Here is a 23,977-nt window from a genome sequence, read left to right on the forward strand (position 1 = left end):
AAAGTGCATTTTTTTAAAAATATTTATTTATTTTTTTATATATAAAATATTCTGTCTGTGTGTATACTTGCAGGCCAGAAGAGGGCGTCAGACCTCTTTACAGATGGTTGTGAGCCACCATATGGTTGCTGGGAATTGAACTCAGGACCTTTGGAAGAACAGGCAATGCTCTTAACCACTGAGCCATCTCTCCAGCCCACAAAGTGCATTTTTATTCCTTTATCTTTTACTATTTCACTTTCTGTCATTACTTTTTTAATCCTATTACTCTTTTCAAAGAATATTAATGGTTTGTGGTTACAATTAAATGCAGTTATTCTGTTAAACATACAATAGCTTTTACTTTTAGAAAGCCATGAATTATAGTGTATTTTTCATCTCCAAAAGTATACAAAATTTATTTTCTCTGATTAAGAAATTTTTACAATGTACAATTAACTTTGCAATTGTTCCAAAAATTTTTTCCTAGGTTTATTTCTTTCTTTGATTTTTTATGAAATTGTCTGTACCAAAATGACAGTGTTACCCAGGAATGTTGATGTGGTAGGAAACTTCTACTTATGTCTCTAGAATCTAGGCCATGATGACATAGCATAAGGATAGATGCAAATTGTGGCTACTCTTACTGCTTGGTGTCCAAGAGTTTGCTTGATCACATGTCTGTGCATGTCAGAGCTCATTTTTAATCAAAAATAGATGTTAATACATGATAATCAAAAAGAAGTCCAAGTGGGTGACATAAGACCAATTTTATAATAAATACCATTCCCTGAATTAACCCAAAATTCAACATTTATTTGTTAATTACACAACATGAGTGTTTGAAATAGTCAAGTATTATTTATTGATTTGTCCAAAAGCTCTCACCCCTTTTCCTCTACTTTGTTTCCCAAGTCTAAAGGCCAAATTTAGTTCACAGGAAAACCTATCAGGAGGACTTTAATCTCATTCAGACACACTTGAGTGTTGATATCTGCCAACAGTTCCTTAATGCATGTTTTAATTAGATTTGTTAGAGTTTCATCTTTTGAGACAAGAGTAGGCATGATCAGTGTGTTTTGCCTAATCCCAATTTCACACACAGAGAATCACGTTTTCCTCTGCTGAGTCTCCCCATGTGTATGAGTGTATGAGGCACTCAGCTCTAAATCATGTTCTAAACCCCAGTGGTTTACTTAAAGATGATATTTCTCCTGAAAAATATAATGCTTCTTTAATAAAAAGAATCTAAGTTCTTTCCCCAAATCATATATATATATATTTATTTATTTTAGAGAGGAGGTTTTTAGGTAACTTAGGTTGATCACAAATCACGTTGTATCAGAGGATTACCTTGACTTTTCTGATCCTCAAGTTTTGCCTCCCAAATGCTGGTATTATAGGGAATTATCACCACGCCAGATTTATGGGTGTTCATCAAACCCAGTGCTCCATGCATAGTCGGTAAACATTTTATCAAATGCATTATACCCTTAGCTTCTTCATAGGTATTGGAATAAGGTTTGAACCAATGAACAACAGTTAATATATTCGTAATTACAAATTGAAAATAATTTCCTAAGTTTGAAAATCCAGCAGCCCTAATGGAATAAAAATCTGAAGATATTGTCCTTGGTGAAACCACACAATAAAGATGACTTGTGGAACTGTCACTTATCGCCCAAGGGGTTTCTGTGCACGATAAAGCTTTAGATAACAGGAGAAAAGTGAAATTTGGCACAAAACTCTTAACATTTTCAACACCTACTATCAGGACTACTGCCACTTGAGACAGGGTGTCTCTCCTGTAGCCCAGGCTAACCTCAAATTCCAGTGTGTCTCTCCTGTAGCCCAGGCTAACCTCAAACTCCAGTGTGTCTCTCCTGTAGCCCAGGCCAACCTCAAACTCCAGGGTGTCTCTCCTGCAGCCCAGGCTAACCTCAAACTCAAGATCTCTCGCTTCAGCCTCATAGGATCACAGGCTTGCAGCACCAGGCCTGGCTGAAAGTATTTTATCTCCCCTCCTTTTCCTTTTTACAGCTCTGTATGCTTTAAGTATCGTGTCAGAATCTTTCAAAAACAACAACAACCACTCTTTAGCCATCTTGCATATTTCACTTTAAAACATGAATTTTTAATTTGAGGTGCAGAATGGGCCTCCTCTGGTGAAGTAGTTTCCTTTTTTCTACTCATTTCCAAACATGTAGACAACATGGGCTGGACCCAGATGACAGCTTCTAAGGGCTGGCAACTCCCGCCATCTGTTTTCTATAAGGTCGTTGTTTTTCCTTGTTAAGTTCTCTGGGCGAAATATTTTTCTTGAGATTTCTTTTTTTTCTTTTCTTTTCCTTCTTTCTTTCCTTCTATCCTTTCTTTCTTTCTTTCTTTCTTTCTTTCTTTCTTTCTTTCTTTCTTTCTTTCTTTCTTTCTTTCTTTCTTTTTGCTTTGTCAATTCTACCCTGTGATAAAACACACACAGAGGACCATAGAAGCATATGAATATTATGAACATTCAGGGAGAACTTGCAACCTACACTCACACCAGAAGCTCACTGACGTGATATAAACCAGACCTTCACAGAGATATCATTGACTGACTTACTGAATGGCCTTAGTGATTAAAGGACATTTTGACTTTAAAGGGGTTTTCACCTTAGGTGAATATTAAGAAAGCTGGCATCAGCAGCCTTTCCCATAGAAAATACCAGCTAGAATTTATCTCTATTGTTGTGAAGAGCAGTCAGGAAAGGCCCTCAAGGAGAAAGGTCATACTTGGGCGTGGCAATCATCTGGGCTTTCCATTTAATGAAAAGGACATCGTAGAAGTACGAGTTGTGAGGAAAACAGTAACTATTCCCACAGCTGCACCCAAACCATGAGAGAAGTGTCTCAGAAGCAGAACTTTCCAGACTCAAAGCAAAAAATAGAATTAATAAGAGCAGGAGGTAGGAATTAGTATAAAAAAAAACCCAACAAAACAACAGAAATAGCCCTCCGTGTTTCTGATTGAGAGCCGAGTTTGAGAAGCACCAAGTTAAAATCAAGGCTAAATTTAAAATGAAATTAAAAACCTTCCATTTGAGAGATACACTGTATTTAAAATCACAAAACACATATAATTTTTATGCAACTGATTTTCAGTGAAATGTTTGAATTATGGAAGTAAAAGATTATAAATACATGGTCTTAAGCATAACTTGCAGCTTTATATAGCTCTGAAAGAGAAGACTGGGACCTGCCTCCCCATCCCACAAACAGAAGCACCTCCTTTCTTAAAATTATAACTGGCAAAATATGGGCTACGTTGGCAGAAATCTCAGAAGAGGCTTCATCACTTAAGAGCCTCTTGTCAAGATGCCTTGTAATTAGCTCCCTGAGGTTTCCATCTGTGGTGCTGTTAAACACAGGTGTATTGCCCTGGGCAAGTTGTTCAGCTATTGTGACGTTAACAGGCTCAATTAATTGCTATAGTGGCTTTGTTCAATATCACATGGTAACTCCGAAGCATTCTTCTTGCCCTGGAGAACCCACCGTCTTCCTATTCCCTACCATTGTCACTTAAACTCTTGAAATATGAATGTTTCAGGTTTGTGATATTGGTTAGCACTGAATTGATCGGAGTGAGTTCTAAAGGAAGGGTATGGGTCCCATCCACACACTATAATGGGACCCTTTCTCCACCTACTGAACATTCCAGATAGGCCCCTCTTAAAAAGAACAGTGCCGAGACTCAAAGGACAGACAACTTACACAAAAATGGTTGAGTGAGGGAAGAGGGGCCTGGGCGACTTTGTACTAGATAGTAATTGTTTGTCTTTGATGAACAGGAATGAGTTATTCTAAACCATTTTCCTAACTGTTCAATTTCTAGAACAATTTTAAGAGATGTACTTGGCCCAAGTTTAAAATTATGAGTAAACAGATTATGGTCCCACTGTCAGGGGCCCCTCAAACAAACCAAGTCACACAGCTTTCATGCATATACAGAGTCTAATTCAGTCCCATGCAGGCTCCACAGTTGCTGGTCCAGAGTTCTTGAGCCCTCGCTAGCTTGGGTCAACTGTCTCTGTGGGTTTCCCCATCATGATCTTGATCTTCCTTGCTCATATAATCCCCTTTCCCTCTCTTTGACTGGATTCCTGCAGCTCAGCCTCTGGAGCTCTGTGTTATCCTCCAAGGGGTAGCTCCTTTCCTGAAAATATACTCTTGCTTTGCAACATGGAAGGAAAGGAAACTTGGCATGTTTTATTTAAAGATGACGAATGATGTGTGTGTGAGTGTGTGTGTGTGTAAGAGAGAAGTTGACCCATTATATCTCTCAATGCTCTCTATTATTTTATGAGACTGTCTTTCTTTTTCCTTTCATTTCAGCTTTTTTAATTGAAAATAGATTCTTACTATCTCTTCATAGAATACACCCCTACCACAGTTTCTCTTCCCTTCACTCCTCTCAACTGCCCTCCAACCCTTCCCTCCCTGAGATCTACTTCCCTTCCATTTTTTCCTCAGAAAATATCAGGCCTCCAAGAGACAACAACCAAACATGACAAAACAAGAGAGCAGACAAAATCCCTTCCTTTTGAGGTGGGACAAAGGCAACCCAATAGGAGGAAAAGAGTCCCAAGAGCAGACAAAAGAGTCAGAGACCCACCCATGCTCACTGTTAAAAGTCTCACAAAACACCAAGCTAACAGCCATAGCATATATGCAGAGGACCTGATGTAGACACAGGCAGGTCCTGTGTCTGTGTTTCAATCTCTATGCCCTGTTTAATTGATTCAGTGGGTCATGTTTTCTTGGTGTCCTCCATCCTTTCTGACTCCTACAACCTTTTCCTCCCCTTGTTCCTGGGATCCCCTGAGCTCCTCAGGGAGTGACCCGATGGAGACCTCCAAATTAGACTTTCTCTCCCCATAACAGACAAGGTCTTTCACTGGATCTGGAGTTCACAGATTCAGCTCAACTGAATGGTCAGTGCACTCCAGGGATCCACATCCAACCCCTCAGCAGTAGTGTAATAGATGTGTTCTGGTCCAGCTTTCATAGGCGTGCTGCAGATCTGAACTCAGGTTCATGCTTGTGTGACTACATTTTACCAACTGAACTATCCTTCAGGTCCTAGATGAATGACTTTTGATGAGGCAAGTTATTAACAGTATTTTGATTGGAACACAAATCAGCTATCAAAACTTCTCATTACACAAAGTTTTACCATTGTAAAAATCTGTGTATTCTCACACTTAGATAACATGGTTTTTGCTATCTTATCCTCACCTTAACTTTTTTTTTTAAATTTACTTGTTGTGGAATAGTTTAAGATGTGTTACATTTATTCATGCTGTGGAACATTTGTGATTCATAGGTGTGCTGCATTCTTTTATGTTATGTTTGTTTAATTCTGTGAAGCTGTGTTACTTTGCCTGCCTAAAACACCTGATTGGTCTAATAAAGAGCCGAACAGCTAACAGCTAGGTGGGAGAGGGAAATAGATGGGGCTAGCATGCAGAGAGAATAAATATAAGGAAAGAAGAGTAGGGAGCGAGAAAAGGAGGAGAGGACTACAGAGACCAGCCATTCAGCTGCACAGCCAGCCACCAAAAAGAAGGAAAGAAAGAAATATAGACTAGAGAATTATAAAATCCCAGAGGAAAAAGGTAGATGGGATAACTTAAGAAAAACTGACTAGAAATAAGCCAAGCTAAGGCCTATCATTCATAAGTAAGAATAAGTTTCCTTATTTGGGAGCTGGGTGGCAGGCCTTCAAAGTGCAACAAAACAAAACAATTCAACTCTATTTATTAACATTTCTAATTATCTCCTAAGTCCAATGATGTTAAATTGAATTAACTTCCAATATCGTGCCAGTTAGTTAGTTCCTGTAAAATAATTAGTTTTTAATTTTCTGATTATTTTTTTTTTGAAATTTTAAGTACTAGAGTTTATAGTTCATCATATGTACGCTAACATAAGGTCACGGATTGAAGTGCGTACTCACCGCACATTTCAGATTCCGCTAAGTGCTGACTAATTCTTTACATGTTATATGGTTCAAAGATCACACAACACAGAGCTCATAGGTGCAGACAATCTGATTTTATTGTATGATATGAGGCAGAATAATGTTGAACGCATGGGTACTGACACTCTGATGTAGAACCATGTTGAGCACGTGGCGACTGATATACTTGTGGTTTGATATGGATACAGAGAATGATTTCTTGGAGTTCCTAACTTGCAGAGAAATCCAGGTATATACAGATGGGTTTAATAATGCCTTCCAATCAACTGCTCTGTTTATCAGTCCAGAACCTACAGATGCTGTCCTTTCCTGCAGTTGAATTTTACAGCATCAGACAGACTGCTGGAGATAGGTCTCTGCTTCTCCTTGATCATGCACATCTGATAATACAACCCAGTCATACCATGCATGAGGTTTTTAAAAATCTCATAGCTGACAATGACCTCTTAGTCATCTATATTTCATTAATGTCACAAGAATGTCTAAATTTACCCAATTGTCTTCTATAATGCAAACATTCAAATGATCACAATTAGATTTTATAAAAGGCATGATTTTTGTATTGTAAGTAAACATCTGCAATCATGTTTTTTCTTTATTTCATTTTCTTTCAAATCCAGAAAACAAGTTAATCCATTGCACCCAACTTAACAACACAAAGAAGACAGTTGAATTTGTGCTGTGTGGTTAGAGGATGCTTGATTTTAGGTTCCTTTAGAAAGCCATGAAAACAAGCAAAACACAGAAACAAAGCAGGGAATTTTTTCTTTTAAAAAATAATTTATTTTGTATATATATAGTTTTCCCCTAGATCAACTCCTCTTTTTCCCTTAAAAAAAAAGCAGGCCTCCTAGGGATATCCACTGAATATGGCCTAAAAAGATACAGTAAAACTAGACACAAACCCTATCATCAAGGCGGGATGGGGCAAACTAGTAGGACGAAAAGGTTCCCAAGCTCAGGCAAAAGAATCAGAGACACCCTGAATCCCATTGTTGGGAGTCCCACAAGAACACCAACTACATAATCATTAGGGCTAGTTCTTAAAACTAGCTAAGTTTTAAGACTTTAAAAAAGGCGAGAAAGTAAAGAGTTGTATATTATATAATTTAAAATGTACATAGTTGATGTTTTTAAATCATACTTTTCAAGTTGCATATATCCCAACATTTTGGAAAATAAACAAACAAACAAATATTATCTGGTTAGTTTAAAGAAAACAGAGAGCACAATGTTATTGTTTGCTATGAATAAGAATTATTTTTATGCAATAAAAGCAGAATATTCTGGGGAAAGTCATTTCCTGTGCCCTATAAACTATTCTAAAAAGGGAAATGATAGCTGGTATGAAGCCATTTGCTAACCATATTCATGAAAATATCTGAAGGCTTATTTATGACATGGACTTGGTTTTCCCATCAATATCCTACAGGATCTCAGGCAAGCTGGGGGAACTTTCGCCGGATATTAGAACAGGGATATTTCGTGACTGCATAGACCATGCACCTGGAGATGAAATACTGGCCATTAAGAGTCAGGAACTGAAGAGAAAGCACAGAGCTCACATTCTTTCCTATAATAACAACCTCAGTTTTAAACATTGATCATTAGCCTCTCTTTTCAAAATGTCTAATGCTAACTTTCCTATTTTTTTCCAAGTTAATTCATACTCTTGGGCTTCTTTCCTTCATGCAAGCTCTATTATCCATTTGTTTCATCTAGTTAATCAAATTTCACATTAGATTTTGAACTTCAAAATTTTATTTGTGCAAAATTGTATTCTCTTTAACGTAGAAGTCTGGTTGTCTAATGAAGGGCAAGAGTGATGAGAGAGGGCGTAGGTATTTGAATCATAGGCTACATGATTCGCTAACTTTTGCTTGTACTTTAGAAAGTTTCTATCTTTACCAATACCCTGTAGTACCTCTTTTATGTATGATATTCCCCCTTCTGAGTCTACCCATAAGACACTTCTCCTCTTCTCAGTGATTATTTCACGGGATTCCCCCTCACCTTCCAGACAATCTTCTTCATGGCACCATGCGGAATTCCTTGAACATTTCAAGGTCTGCTTAAGAATCTGTTTCATCTTACTCTCAAACATTTATGAAATTTTGTCTTAGACAATTTTGAACTTTTAGCCATGCATGTTGACCACTTTCAACCCCCACCACCCTTACCCATGTTCTCTTCTCTACTTAAATTTTCTCACGTCTAGATGTATTTGTTTTGTTTTGTGACTCACTGAGATAAACCAGGATGGACAACGCTTCTGGAGCCATTCATTGGAGCCTGGTGGACTCAGCAGTTGGTGCACAACTAAAGACATCCATTTCTCCTCCCCAGAATCTATCACGAGCCACTAGTTCAGCAGTAAAGAGGAGGGACTTACTTAGCTGTCCAACTGCTCCCGGGCTTCCTTGATTGATGGCAGTGTTGTTCAGTATGGGTCCAGTGCGCATAATTTAGTTGCTGTGAATTAATGGTTGAAATGGTTACACTGAATACAAAGAATGGTATTTTGCAGATCTTCACCCTATTGCCCACCTCTATCATATTGTCTGCCCTCCATTCAACAATAGTATAAGGTTTAGATCTTATAGGAGGTGAAAGTCTAATTATATATATACATACATATGCATATACATAGCGTCACTGGGACTACTTGAAATCACTTAAGAAGTAACTGGCTAGAATGGACTTCATTTGAAAAGTCCTTCACAAACATATTTTTTAAATATTATTTTATGAATGTTTCTTTTTCGTTCCTGAAAGTTTTTCTGGAGTAGTATGTATAACTCTTGTATCTCTGGCATGGATGTAATCAAGCATACAGCAAATAGACTCACACAATATAAAGAACTGATATAAGTAGATTTTCTTAGTATAAACTAAAAATGAAATCCTAGCGTGAGTTTTTGATATGTATCTTAATGCTCACTGTTTACTAGATTTTAAATTAGCACTTGCGAGGGCATTTTTTTTCCAAACTAGCCATTGCATAATAACTTTTTTTTTAAAAAAAAAATGGAAAATGTCATGAGGATATAATCCAGAATTCTGAATCTAAATTTGAAAAAATTGGCTATGGAATTGGACTTGGAAAAACACATTTACAAAAACACATTTATAGTGTATCCTCCTGTCGCCAGAGTTAGTCATTGGCAACAAATATCCCCTCCCTATTTTCCTGTGCATCTCTGTCCTGGCTTCTGGGGCATTCTGCAGACTACTGAGCAACAACCTTCTTCCAAGGCACCTACTGTGGCCATACCAACAGATTTAGAAACAAGAGTGCCATTGTTTCCCCTTAGGCAAGGGAGAAGGGCAAAGATGGTAAAGGGATCAATGCAGGAGCAGTGGGTGTGGGGAAGTACCATATTTCTTCAGATGTATGCCGGACAGCTGGCAGACAAAACGAGTCGGTTGCCAATTGCCAGCATGAGCCAGGAGTAACATTATTACACATCTTAGAACAGGGGTTCTGGAAGGAACCACTCTGGATTTGGTTTTCTTCCTAATAAGAAGGGTGGTGCTCAGCACGGTAGAGAAAGGAAATAAGGCATTACAGAATTAATATCACTGAAGTTTTTGATGTCTCTGCCCTCCCACCTAGGTGAGCAGTGTTCCAGCATCCAAGTTTGCCCCAGTTTTATGTTTAAAGAGTGATGTCCCTTTATCCTAGGTCTATTGACACATTGTTTCCTTCTTCAGTCTGCAAAGGCAGGAAAGCATACATTCACTACCACAGCTTTTATATCTAGAGTTTGTCATAATAATAGATGCTACGTTTTTCTTTATTGGATAAACAGCGTATCATCAGGCAGGCCATTATATGGTTTTGTTGTTCCTGTTATAGTTATGCTGGCCAGCCCTATCACCTGGGAACCCTGTCCCTTTAAGAGATAAGCTCCACTCACTCCCAATCTCTCCTTCCCCACCAAGGCAAGCTGGTCTCAGCCCTCTTCTTTTTCTCTCTGTCTGCCCACTGTCTGTCCTGAGCTTTCTGTTTCTCTCCCCCTTTCTTTCTCTATCCTGTTTCCTCTCTCTGTGTGTCCCTCTATTTCTCCCCCCTCCCCCTTCCTTATGCTTGCCCAACACCCACTAAAGTAGCTCTCCATAGCCAAGCTCTCTGTGAATGGTGTTCAGCTGGTTCTGAGGTTCAATCAAGCAAGCCTTGACCTTAACCCTACAGTAAAGTGACTCATATAACTGGGAATGCGTATTATAAAAGAGTAAACTGGGGGCAAAGTCTCGGAAATGAACTCAGGCTCAAGTAATGATTCCATCTTTAGTTAGAACCCACTGTCTGCTCGGACAGGGACTTGGAAGGGAGATGTAAGGTAAAATTGAGGTTTGCTTTTGCTCTTCAGTGAAATCACCTGATTGTATTAGTTACAAAATGATGTAAATGAAGCCTTTGCAGAGCAGAGTAAAATTTGGTGCAAGTTTACTTTGCTATGTAGTCCAAATATTTGATAAAACTAGAAATTTCTCAGCCAGATAGTGGTGGTGCACACTTTTAATCCCAGCACTCGGAAGGCAGAGACAGGTGAATCTCTATGAGTTTGAGGCCAGCCTGGTCTACAAGAGCTACTTCCAGGACAGACTCTTAAGCTACAGAGAAACCCTTTCTCAAAAAACCAAACCAAACCAAAAGAAACAAGCAAAAAAAAAAAAAAAAGGAAAAAGAAAAAGAAACTAGAAATTTCTCTTTGGGATGAAAGCACAGGCGCTCCTTGCCTCTTGTACCATCCCCTGGATCCCAGTTCAGAGGGAAGAGAGGAGAAAGAGGCAATGCTTGAACTTTGCTTTAGAAACTTTCTTCCAAGTCTTATAGGACTCTTTGTAATGCAATGAATTTAATCAGAAACCCCTTAAGAATTGAACACTCTTCTGTTGATCATAAAAATAAATCCAAAGTAGTTAATCAGAGGGCAGTGAATAAGTAGCAAGTCGATAAAGAACAAATTACAACAAAGAAGTTGATTACCACAATATCTAGATATTCCTTCTCTTTACATTAGTTCAAGTAGGCTTTGAACTCAATATGTAGCTGAGGTTGACTTTGAACCCTAATCCTTGCCTTCACCTCCCAATTGCTTGGATTAGAGATGTATTTCACCATTTTGACTATGTGGTACTAAAGCTGGAACCCAGGACTTTGAGCATACGAGGCAAGTACTGTATCGACCAGGCTAATCCATAGCCTCTGAAATAAACGTTTTGTCTATAAATACTAATTATTCTTTTGTATCAGGAATGATGAGAGAGAAGGCAAAATACAATGTAAAGATAGTGAAAAGATAGAGATTTGAAGTAATTCTGAAAAACTGTCTTAGACAAAATATCTAATTTTATACACACTTGTAGTTAATATTACCACAATATCTTTGAAGCAAGTTCTATAATAAGCAAAAAAATTAAAATATACAAAACGTCCATTTTAGATTAAGATATCTGCAGTGAAAATGTTACTATATAGTGTCACTCCAATCTCTCTCAATTATTTGATGTTCTTGCAAGTATGACCCATAGCTGAAATAAAAAAAATTAAATGATGTTTCCTTGCAAATCATGGAATGGCCCAGAATTAAAAGAAATCGTGTTTGCATCCAGTATGGTCTATATCTCATCGTTGGTCCTCCAGTTGAATTTAGGAAGGATTGTTCTTTCTTACACACCAAAGGGTGTTCCTGAATGATCCTACAACCTAAAGAATCATAATGAAACAATATTCACCAAATTCATTCCACAAATCTTGATTGATCACTTACTGAAATCCTGGCCTGGTTTTAGGCTATCAGCAAACGTTAGAGAGAAAAGCCGAAAAGTTAGAGAGTTGCAATTGTATCATGAAGAGGCCAACCATGCACACAGGAGTGAAAGCTCTTCCATAAAGAACAGAAGGAGAGCAGCCATCAGGGGAGAGCAAGGCTGGATGCAGCAGTGGTGACCTACAATCTCAGCACATTATAGGCTCATTCAGGAGGGTCAAGGATTGAAGATTATCCCAGGTCTAGGCTGGATTGGGGTACATCGTGCAACCCTGTGTCAAAAATACACGGAAATAAAACAAAACAGAATAAATAAAGGAGAAAGTCACAAGCATCAGTGGATTAGAGTATTGTGGTTTATGTGTCTGTGATACTTTGAGACTTTTCGTTAAGTAGTCAGGATGGGCTTTAGGAAGAAAGTAGCCCTTGAGCTGAGATCTGCAGGTGAAGAAGGAAATCAGGGAGACAAAGCTTTTGCATTCAGTCTTAGCCCAAAGGCTGGGCAGCTGCAGAATATGTATGAATGCATGCATGTATGTATGCGTGTATTTATATATGTTTACTCACGAATAGCGATTTAGTTACATAAAATTATTACTTAGATCTCTATCTATCATCTATCTATCATCTATCTATCTATCTATCTATCATCTATCATCTATCATCTATCTATACATATACATATACATATACATATACATATACATATACATATACATGTTTACTTGTATGAAGTATGTTAGTACCTCCGAATACTGTGTGAGGAGAGTGGATAGGTTCACCTCATTCTCCGTAGTGGTTTTGCATCTAATCAGGGGCTTAAGCCATGTACTGCATCTCTGTGTGTGAGTAACGTAACAACAGTAACAACCAACCAAAAGCAGTGGGAAAAGTCGTTCTTGCAGACTGAACTGCAGATGAGCCTTGCACATAACTATGTGCAGTTTTAGTTTCAAAACCTGGCCACACTTATTCCCATTCCAAATGGCACATGGAAAGACATTCAAGTCGTATCTCATGAGAGAGTCTCTGCTTTCATTTTTTCCATTTTAAGTCAAGTAAGACCAGCGGTTTTGCTAGTTAACTGAAAAGCATTTGTGTATGATTAAAAAACCTTTAATGACAGAATTAAGGAAATCACCTCTGGCTTCATTTACCAAGACTGTTCATTTGTAGACTGACCTAAAATTGTGCGGGGAGGTCATCATCTTCGTAATTTCTCAGATTTTAATAACATCTCTAAGATTTTTCATGTTGCTTTAGATTATAAAACAAAATCATTCTTAATAGAGCAGGAATTTCAGCTCAGCTCAAGAACCTTCGGGTATTGTGGTAGACCATTCTTCTGTCCCTGTTTCTGGGAACTTTGTTAAAATTTCCAATGTTTCAGTCATTGCTCCCTGGATGTTTCTGCTTCTTGGTTTGTATGTGGTGAGATGGTTTCAGGGTGATTACGTGTAGAGATAAGTGGCTCACCTCTGGAAAACTGAAGGGAGCGAGAAAAACTGACGTAAAGTGTCCAGGGGTAGGATATATCATCTAATGACAGCTTGTAGTGACCCACTTCCTCCAACTGGGCCCCATGTGCTAATAATAGCCCATTCAACTGTGAACTCATTGCTTTAATCCATTGGTGAAGTTACTACATTCATGATCTAACCTTCTCTGAACAGAGCAAGCTGAGGACCAAGACCTTTGGCGTTTCATGTTTAAACACAACAAGTTGTCTCTGGTGACTTCCAATGCTTCTGACTTTTAAAGTGTGAGAAAGAAGGACATGGCACCTCTGGCACACACTTGACAGAGGCTAAAGGGAAAAATGAATGACCCTCTCCTTGTCTTTTCCTGTGCTAATAGGTGCTTCAGAGAGGAAAGACTTTGCTTAAAGAGTCTCTGGAAGCCAGACGGAGCTGAGGTTGTCCATCCTTGCTGGAAAGTGTCCCCAGCCAGGTCCAGACGGTTGTGGTTGTCCATCCTTGCTATGGACAGTCTCCATGGCTCAGTTCAGAGAGATGGGTGGTAGTGTTTGCTGTTGCATCCTTTGTGCACAAGAGGAAAGTGAAGTGAGCATTAAATATGGCATCCCAGACCTTCACGACCCCAGCGTGGGATGAGGTGAACTCGGTCAGGAAGGCAATTGTTCAGAAATACAAGCTGTTAGGACCAACACGTCCTTCTTCCTGTCTAGCCTCACAGAGGTCTTGACACCAGAGGCACTCTGTCAATCCACCATGTTACCCACTTCCTTTCATTCAAAATAAGAGTCCTCTGGAAATTTAAGAGATGAAAGTGCTGTTTTCAATATATACTTTTCTTTGATCCTCATCCACACCACGAGACAGAAATTTATAAAAGCCTTCTTATAAGACATCAGGCAAACATTCCTGAGATGGCCACTATTTTGGGACCCAATGAATTTACAGCTCAGGAGAAGAAATTGATCAGAACAAACATCTGTCTGAACAAGAGGGGAGAAGTTATTGCAATATAAGGGCATGGCATACTTTCTACAGGGAAGACCTTCAGTGAACTATAGTTAAAGGCCCTTAGGTTATTTGCAATTTTAATATTAAGGCTTAATAGTAGTATGAGCATAGATTTAAAACCATTTTCTTCAGGTTCTATGAAGAAGAACGTTAGTTATATTATTTAGAAATTAATTATCTCTGGCTTACAAAGGTTTCAATATATATCTTTCATTTTTAAGATTCCTTCCTTCCTTCCTTCCTTCCTTCCTTCCTTCCTTCTTTCCTTCCTTCCTTCCTCCCTTCCTTCCTTCTTTGTGTGTGAGCTGTCTGTTTGTGTGTTGGTGGGTGGGGGCCAGAAGAGGTTACTGCATTCCCTGGAACTAGATTTACAGGACAATTATGAACTTTGGGTGTTGGGAACTGAACTCAAGTCCTCTGCGAGAATAGTAGGTGGTTATAACCATGTCTCTCCAGCCTTTCCCCTCCTTCCCCTACCTCTTTCTTCAGCCTTTCCTCTCCTCCCCTACCTCTCTTTTTTGAGATAAAATATCATGATATATTCCCAGCTGGCTTTGAACTTGAGATCTTCTATGTGGCATCTTTTGCACATAAACTGCGTATGAAGGAATGGAAAAGCGGGGAATGTTAGCTCAGAGTTGGCAAAGGGCAGCTTTAAAAGTCTTCCTTTTCTGGTTGTTGGTTGTTAAAAGATGGTGTGTGTGTGCCCTGCCATCTAGTGATTAAGTACTGAATTCGGACAATTAAATCCAAAAGCACATCAGATTTGTAAGAGCACAGATCTATATAAAAGAAAACTTTTTCTAAACATAGAGCCATTGAGTTGATTTCAAGTGAAAGATGATTAAACAAAATGCATCTCTCCGTCGCGATCCCCGCGCCAGGTCTTTGTGGGTGATTCACGATGGAGTCAGCCTGCTGCGGTACTTAGTAAGGGAACGCAATCCTGTAGCTTGCAGTTCAAATGCGGGCAATTACATCACAGAAATTAGAGAAGACTAAAAATACGGCCATATTTTGACCTTTTTCAAATGTTAGTGACATTAATAAACTCTCAGCAGCAAAAAGTGCAAGCAGCATGAAATTACAGATTTGCAGGACGTGTGTGTGTGTGTGTGTGTGTGTATTTTCTAGGACTCAAATCTAGACTATAGATCTGAGCCTGGATTCTGTTTCTGAATTGAGTAGCAGAGTCTTGAGGGCGCTATTAGATTTCTCAGGATTTCATTTGAAAATTCCTACTCTTTTGCTGGTATTCATGCAATAATTATGTCACGGCAACATCTTTGTAATCCTTTTCATCATTTTGTTTCCTGTTCTGCTTTTCATTTAAGTAATTGGCCCTGTCGAGACCCAAAGTACGGTAGCCACGTTCTGCACAACGGCCACGCAGAAACACAGAGGAGTTTATGAGCTCTACTTTCTAAGCACTCTTACTGTGCACACATATTTCCTTCAGACACGCACAGCAAGTCTTCACTGGGCCCTCTGTGATGGGAACAGATTCTTGTGGGGGCGAGGAGAAGGCATGCCTCAGAAGTGAATGTGGGTTTTCATCTCCTTGCCATGTAAAAGCATTCTGACTCCGTGTCCATATCATCTTAAGTTTAATTATAAATTCTCAGGAGAAAGAGACCAGGGATGAATCCGAGTATAAAACCAGCTTTTGCATGGCCATTTCAAGAAAGCTATACAGTGGCCCCTTCTCTGCCCCTGGAGCTGAGATCATATTGTCTCAGACTTCCAGGGAGAAATCGCTCTCATCTGTGTTAACACAGGACTGAAAGGGTGAGTCTTTTTTTCCAATCTCTCTCTCTCTCACTTCCTCCCGCTCCCTGCCCCGCTTCTTGGGGTCAAGAACAAGTTTATTTGGCTTTCAGAGAAAACAGTACAGATTATTTGAAAAATTCCTGGCAGTCACCAGGAGAAGATGTAGAACAAGAAATGACTTTTAAGTTAGGGATGGAATAGAAACAGCTTTGTCGACAAAGGCAGAAGTATTCCAAACAACACCAACGGACTAGTGAGCTGGAGAAAGATTTCTCCAGACCTTGTTTCCTAAAGTCGCTGCAGAAATATGATTAAGCTATCTGCTGAGATTCGTACACATTTTAGTAATACCCAAGTGAAAATTTGCATGCCATCTTGGGTATTTTTACTTTCCAGTTTTAGTTCCAGTTATATTGCATATATCATCACGACTAATACATGTGATAATACACTATGTCTAAGAATATTTCATTATCTACGTGAATTTAAATTTGCTGTTTATAGCACACTGTTGCAAAATTAAAATTATATAAGCACAATTCTATATTAATTATATTTAATTAGTATTCATGCATTGTATATAATTCATACAAATCTATTTTTAGTGTATAAATAAATGTAACTTCACAATGTTGTATAAAGCATTATATATCAGACTATATATATTAATATATGATGTTCTATAGTGATAAATTTATACATAAAACAGAACACATATATCTTCAGTATTTGAATGATCAGCACATACCCAATACCACCTCATCCCATTAATATGTTTGAACATTACCAACCCTCAACCTTGACCCCCCAAATTGTAGAGAAATAGCTATTTGACCTAACAGATTAATTTTCAAGCAATGAATTTAAAAACAGAAAGTAGATGTTGCTTCCTCAACCAGAAACTTAATGAGCAAAGTTCCTTTGATTCTGAAAATTACGTTTATTTATTTATTCTGTGCGCCTGTCCACATGTTTGTATGGAAGAGATGGGGAACATGGAACTTGAGCGTGGAAGACAGAGGAAAACTCTGGGCCTGCTCTCGTTACATTTCGCGGAGTCCCCTGGGCTTGAGTTCAAGCTTGGCTACAGATGCCTTTATCCACTGAGCCATATTGGCGCTCAGAAGTTATTTTAAATTTATCGATTTATTGTAGTAGTTCCATTAATTGTGAACTGAGTCCATGTTTATATGGATCATGTTTTGGAATGTTTATTTTGGAAGGAGAATGCTTAAAACGAATTTTAATGCAAGCACAGCACATTCTATTGCTTGAGAAGTTCATACATGCACATGCGATTTAATTAATGACTCCATTTTCTCTTCTCCAGTTCCTCTAGTATCCCCTGACCACTTAGTTTCCCCAGTACTGTTTGTTCTTTTACTTTCAATTTAGGGTTCATGTAGCGCTGCCTGAAGGTGCATGGATGTAGGTGGCCTTAGCGGGGCATCTTTGACAATATCCTGACTCTCCCTGCCCCACAAGCCACCAGTTGCCAACAAATCCTCAACTAGGGGTGGGGCTTCAGAAGCCCCGCCTCTGCTCATGCTCAGGTTTTGATTGGCTTGATCTCGTGCAATCAATTCCTGCTGATGTGAGCTCCAGTGTGCCGCTCTGACATATCTGGGACATACTGTTTGGTTGGAGATGGCCACTGTTTCTGTATCTCACAACCGTTCCTCTCTTCTCTCTTGGTTTCTCCCTCCCTCCCTCCCTCCCTCCCTCCCTCCCTCCCTCCCTCCCTCCCTCCCTCCCTCCCTCCCTCCCTCCCTCCTTCCCTCCCTCCCTCCTTCCCTCCCTCCTCCCTCCTTCCCTCCCTCCTTCCCTCCCTTCTTCCCTCCCTTCTTCCCTCCCTCCCTCCCTCCCTCCCTCCCTCCCTCCCTCCCTCCCTTCCTTCTCTTTGGAAATATTGATACAGGATCTCACTGTGCAGTTCTGGCTGGCCTGGCCAGGCTCTCACAATCTTATTGACTCTTCCTCTGTGATGATAACTGAGCTTTAGAGGGTGGGCTGTGATATAGGTGTCCATCCCTGTCTTGTTCTGAGCACTTGACAGATGACCTCTTTATTGCTGGAATTGGGGTACTATTCTGTTGTTTCAGTTTCATTCCTGGAACTTCAGCACCTGAAGAAGTTTGTGGGTTGAGTGCTTCCCAATTCCTCTGTTCAATTGCCTTTCTTCTTTCTGTGGAGGTATTGAAAATGCCAGTTGAGAACTGTTTTAGAAGGGTTGAGATGCCCATTTTCCTTTGTGAGGTTTTTGCAGAAAGTTCTAGAGGGAAGCTGGGTCTAAAGAAGGGAACAGATTGTCTCCTTGTTGAAGAAGGCCATATGGGGTGGGATTCTGAAGAAAAACCCTTGGTATCTGTAGCCTGTGATAGCCATGAAGATACAGGAAAACTGAAGGAACTGGGATCTAGGGACCAGGCAACAGGATATTTTGTGCAGACCAGAAAGCAACTGCCGTTGCCATATGGAGGAGTTCTGGTGCTAGGGGCAAGAAGTTCTGAGTATTTAGAACTGTGCTATGGTCCTATCTGTGTTCTGTTATGCACAGGTTGGCCTCTTATTGAAGCTAATCATATAATACGTGTATTCTTTCAAGTTAACTAAAACTGTTGTTGCTTCACATGTACACACGTGTACATATTTCTCAATATTAAAAATAACTTATCAGCTGGGTGGTGGCACATGCCTTTAATACTAGCTCTTGGGAGACAGAGGCAGGCAGATCTCGGTGAGTTCGAGGCCAGCCTGGTTTACAAAATGAGTTCCAGGACAGGCTCCAAAGCTACAGAGAGACCCTGTCTTGGAAACAAAGAAAGAAAGAAACAAAGAAACAACCAAACAAAAACCTTCTATCTAAATATAGAAAGGTAATTAATAAAATAACATAAAACCCGCAATATTATTTTTGTTATGACTTTGATGAATTGGTTTCAATGTAAAGATATTTTTGTCATTATCTGTATGAGTTTTGTGTTTCTGTTACAATTTAAAAAACAAGTATCCTCAGTTTGGCACGGTTAAAGGAAACGTAATGCAAGAGACAGGAAATGGTTATTTCATTTTCAATTCGGGTTTAAAACAATTCCCAGAAGTCCATATGCTATTCTCTGGAAGTTTCCCTCAGTACACGAATCTGCTTGAACTCTTTTGAGATTGAGATTTACTTGTATAAGATCTCCAGGAAGTACAAAGTCATCTAGGGTTCACACGGACTGAAGTTACTCATTCCCTCTCAAAATCCTTTTTGCTCTCTATTTTCAGGTTGTTTCTTTCTGTCCTTCGTTACCAAACCGTATTATGCACAATTACTCATAATTTTGAAAGTAAAGTCTTGTGAGGAGCATTCCTTGGTGCAATGGCATACTTACTTTGGATCATGTTTTTCCTCGTCATCTGTTAGGGGGACACATATTTCATTTATCTTTACATGATGAACAGATACTCACTATTTTATGTGAATAAATCCATCTGTCTTTTGTCTCCTACAGAGATTAGTCCCTTTTCTTCTCTCCTCCCCTTCTTTATCCTCCTCCTCCTTCCCTCTGTGAGTGGTACCTTCCACAACTGCTTTCTATCTGTGTTTTGGGACCGAATCTCTCCCTGAAGTTGGCTGGGTTGAGTGGTTGGGTAGCTCTGGGAAATCCTACCAGTACTAGGTTACAGACATACGTGACTGACTACACTTGCTCAGTCTTTTAGATGGGTGCTGGGAATCTAAACCCAGCTCCCCATGCCTGCACAACAGGGCCTTTCCTGACCCAGCTAGGTCTCAAGCCCTAGGATATTACTTCTTAGAAGTTTTAAGACCAAAACGATACTTTATTATCTTAAACATTCCGCAAATTATGAATCACTATCATCTTTTCTTTTTTATCTCAGATGAATACGATGAAGAAGTGGCCTGTACTCAAGGCGGCCAGATGTATTTAAATAGAGACATTTGGAAACCTTCTGCGTGCCAGATCTGTGTCTGTGACAATGGTGCCATTCTGTGTGACAAGATAGAGTGCCCAGAAATGCTCAGCTGTGCCAACCCTATAACACCTGCTGGAGAGTGCTGTCCAGTATGCCCACAAACCCCTGGAGGTGCAGACACTAATTTTGGTAAGCATGCTCACGGCTGTTTCAGAATCGAGTCCTTGGCTTTATTTCAGAGTAATTATTGCCCTCATCGTTCAACAATCTGGATGAATAATCACAGCAACTAACTCGGTGACCTCAGGGGCTAATGACTTTAAAATCAGTAATATATATATATATTAAAGTGTAATGAACCTCATGGAGCAAGTAGAGAACCTGGTTTTCCCTCCTGAGGCTGATTAATATATAGAAATTGATACACAATGATTTCTTGTTTTCTTAACTATCAGAGGACCATGTTTTAAATGGTTATATCTAATTAGAGGACAATTGTTCGTTATAGGTGGCTGTTGTTATTTTGTATATAAAGGGTGCCTCCAAGATACTTTGTGGACTTTCATTATTTAATATCCGAGGGAAAACGCAGAACACATATTTATTGCCTCTGGTACAAGCTTCACCCTATAGAATACAAAAATTATTCATAATAAAGTTTACTGATCTAGCAATTTATCTTACATCACCTCAAAAATCCAAGGCATGATTAGTGTGAATGATGTAATGGAAAGAAATGGAAGCAAGTTCTTGGAGAAAGGAAGGATAATAATTCAGGGGTTTAAAAAGGTTTTTTAAAAATGTATTTAGTGTAATTGATATATATATATATATATATCAATTTGATTATTAATCAAAGAGACAGGCATGTATTACATTTTCATATTTTAATGAGTTACATAAGGCCAACACTAAGCTTTTAAGTTTGTTTGCTTTATTCCTTGTACTGCCATTGTCAAAATATTATCAAGGTTTCCTTTTGCTTTTCACAAATCCCATTTGACAACAAAAATATAATTATGTATTCAACAGTACATACATGGACATATTAGACAGCCACTTATATCTTTTCATCTTGGATATTATTTAGAGGAAACAATGCACCTAAGATAAATACTTAAACTCAAATTTATACGGTATGATAAACACACGTCATAGAATGATAAAGACAAAGAAGCTCCTGGAAGCAGACCTAATTTCATAGGGGCCCAGGAATCAGTACAATTAAACCATGGGGATAAAGAAATAGCACGTGGGAGTGTGTCAGCAAATGTCGGAGAGCAAAATTGCTAACTTCCTGCTGCTAATCAGTACTTGAAAGTGCAACTCCTTCCTAGAGAAGTAGTGGCAATGAATGACAACAGACTTATATTAATGAAGCGTGAAGTAAGGGTAACTGTTATCAGCTAAATTTATGAGACAAAACCACACTGGCATATGTGTGGTCATAGACCAGGTAAGATTTATGGAGCTGAATACAGGGCACTTGCCTTTAATTGAGGAGTTGGAATGTGACGTAGGAGAGATCAAGGGTTCAAAGTCAGCCTGAGCTACAGACTGAGTTCAAGGCTAGCAAGATCTAAGGACCAGGCATCAAATCCAAACAAAATTAACCCATACCAAATTGAGCTTACAATATTCTCAGCAATTCTAGAGCTTTCTGAGTGCTGGGTGCTTTATGTATAAATAAGGCATACGAAGTACTAAGATGGACCTCCAGGTCGAAACCTAGGAAAGTCATAATTGTGTCTAAGAGAAAAACCCTTTCGTCAGGATCCATGCGCGGTGATGTGAAAGCAATAGGAAAAGCAAAACAGAAAGATGAGCTGGGAAATTGAACAATGAGAGGATTGTGCACAAATTACAGAAGAGGTAGGGATGACATCCATGAGAAGAGAAAAATAATAAATTAATCAAGAAGAATTAAACATATCAAAAGGCAGACGCTATGTAGAAGATGCTCATATAATTAAAAAGTCTCCAAAGATGCTAACACAACGGAGCAGAGCAAACCGTGACGTAATGGACGAAAACTGCCTGCAGCACTAACAGAACCTGGGCAAACCCTTTCGCTAGTTGGGAAAACTGGGCAGAAATTTGAAAATTATAATTTTTCCCTCGTGCATTTTGTATAACTGGTAATGTACAGTCAGTACCCACTCTAGACATGCTCTTTGAAGACAATAGTCATTTCCACAAAAACAAAAGTGTGCATTTATAAAACCTAAGGAAACTGAGTAAAAAATTACCATAAGGCAGTATAGCATAAAATTAACCAGCAGAAATGTATAGATTTGTTCTGTAAAATAGTTGCATTATAATGTAAATAATGAGAATAAACATATTTCATTCATGGCCATAACAAATATCTATAGTTAGATAAAACACAGAAGAAATAGCTGATAAAGTTATAATAGATAAGCAAAGGCTTAGAAATGTGAACATTCTACTGTATTCTTATCATGAATATTAACCATCATAAGACCTCTAGAATGGCTGCATTTTAGACAAACCTTAGATTCACAACAATCACACATTTTAAAGCGGTGCAAAGCACAAATAGTTGACAGAATATGAGATAAAAGGGAATTCTACTCATGTCAAAAATAACCGATTTCTTTTGTAATCCCGAAACATAGAAGGCTTTTTCTCAGGCTCTGGTCAAGTCCAGCAGTAAAGGATTCAGACCTCATGAGTGAGGCCTTAGGTTCATTTCCCAGCATGCAAACAAACAAGGAAAACAAAATAAAAACAAATGTTTGTTTGTTTTTGCCCTTTTACTCTTTGTTCTTTTGGGGGGACGGCCACTCAGTTCCCAAATAATTACACACACACGGAGACTATTTTTACTTATAATGCCTGGTCTTAGCTTGCCTTGGTTCTCGTCAGCTTTTCTTAACTTAAATTATCCCAACCATGTTTTGCCTCTGTGCTTTTTCCTTTTCTTACTTTCACTTTTGCTCCATGGCTGGCTCCTGATGTCCTCCTCTCCTTGTTCTCTTGCTCCTCCTTTCCTTCCCAGATGTCTCCTCCTATTTATTCTCTCTTCCTGTCAGCCCCACCTATCCTTGCTCCTGCCTCACTATTGGCTACTCAGCTCTTTATTAGACCGTCAGGTGTTTTAGGCAGGCAAAGCATCACAGCTTCGCAGAGTTAAACAAACGAAGCACGAACAAAAGCAACACACCTCAAAACAGTATTCTACAACACGCTGGCACGCAAGCAATAAAGCAAATTTGTAATTCAAGTCACAAAGGATGACAGTGTTTTAAATAGAAAGAAATTTCAGCTACAAATAATAAAATTTCAATAACAAAAAATAGGAGAAGAAATGACATATTTTTTATTAAAGGAAATTTGACTATGATACCTGTCAGAGTTCCTCAAAATCAAAATTGGGAATCGGTCACATTGTTTCATCTAGCAAGTTGAACAATATAGTGGTGTTTGTTAGCACACTGTATCACCAGCTATTGTTATGAGTTTTGATCACTGAATACAGGATGATCAAGCGGCTGCAACCTCAGGAGGTGGAATATTGATAATATGTCAAATTATAATTATCTATTCATTGGCTCAAAGAGTTTAAGGAAATTTGTCTTATAAATATGCTTACCGGTGGTCCTATTTATTCACTTCACATCATTTATAATAATTGACATGGTTCGTGGCTAGTCCATCAAAACCCCAAATTATCCCAATTTCTATATTTCTCTCAGTTCCATTTTTCAAAATATTATGGCAGGGTAATAAGCTATCTTTAGTAATTAGAAAAAAAAGCCAGAAACAATCCAAACAATTAATTGTGGGGAAACTAATGCTGTTAAATGGACTGTACTGGATTCACGTGATGAGATCCTGATTTGAAAAGCAAACAGGAAGACAAATTATGCAAAGATTTGTGTGATGTAACTATCTATTACTATATGCAGACAAGGATAGGAGAATAAGGAAAAATTGGGTACCTGATATCATTTACTTATTCATGAGGATTATATACACGAAAGAAATAGCATTGACTT

General features: G+C 38.8%; 1 protein-coding gene across 1 annotated transcript in view; it reads left to right on the forward strand.

Annotated features, from left to right (window-relative positions):
- Positions 1–23,977, forward strand: part of Col5a2 (collagen type V alpha 2 chain) — a 126,842-nt gene that overhangs the window by 43,604 nt on the left and 59,261 nt on the right. Inside the window, exon 2 of the mRNA XM_075956527.1 lies at positions 19,920–20,144. Coding sequence (XP_075812642.1) covers positions 19,920–20,144 — 225 coding nt within the window. The remainder of the gene's footprint in view (positions 1–19,919; positions 20,145–23,977) is intronic.

This window comes from Microtus pennsylvanicus, chromosome 22 (genome assembly GCF_037038515.1).
Source record: "Microtus pennsylvanicus isolate mMicPen1 chromosome 22, mMicPen1.hap1, whole genome shotgun sequence".
Lineage (NCBI taxonomy): Eukaryota > Metazoa > Chordata > Mammalia > Rodentia > Cricetidae > Microtus > Microtus pennsylvanicus.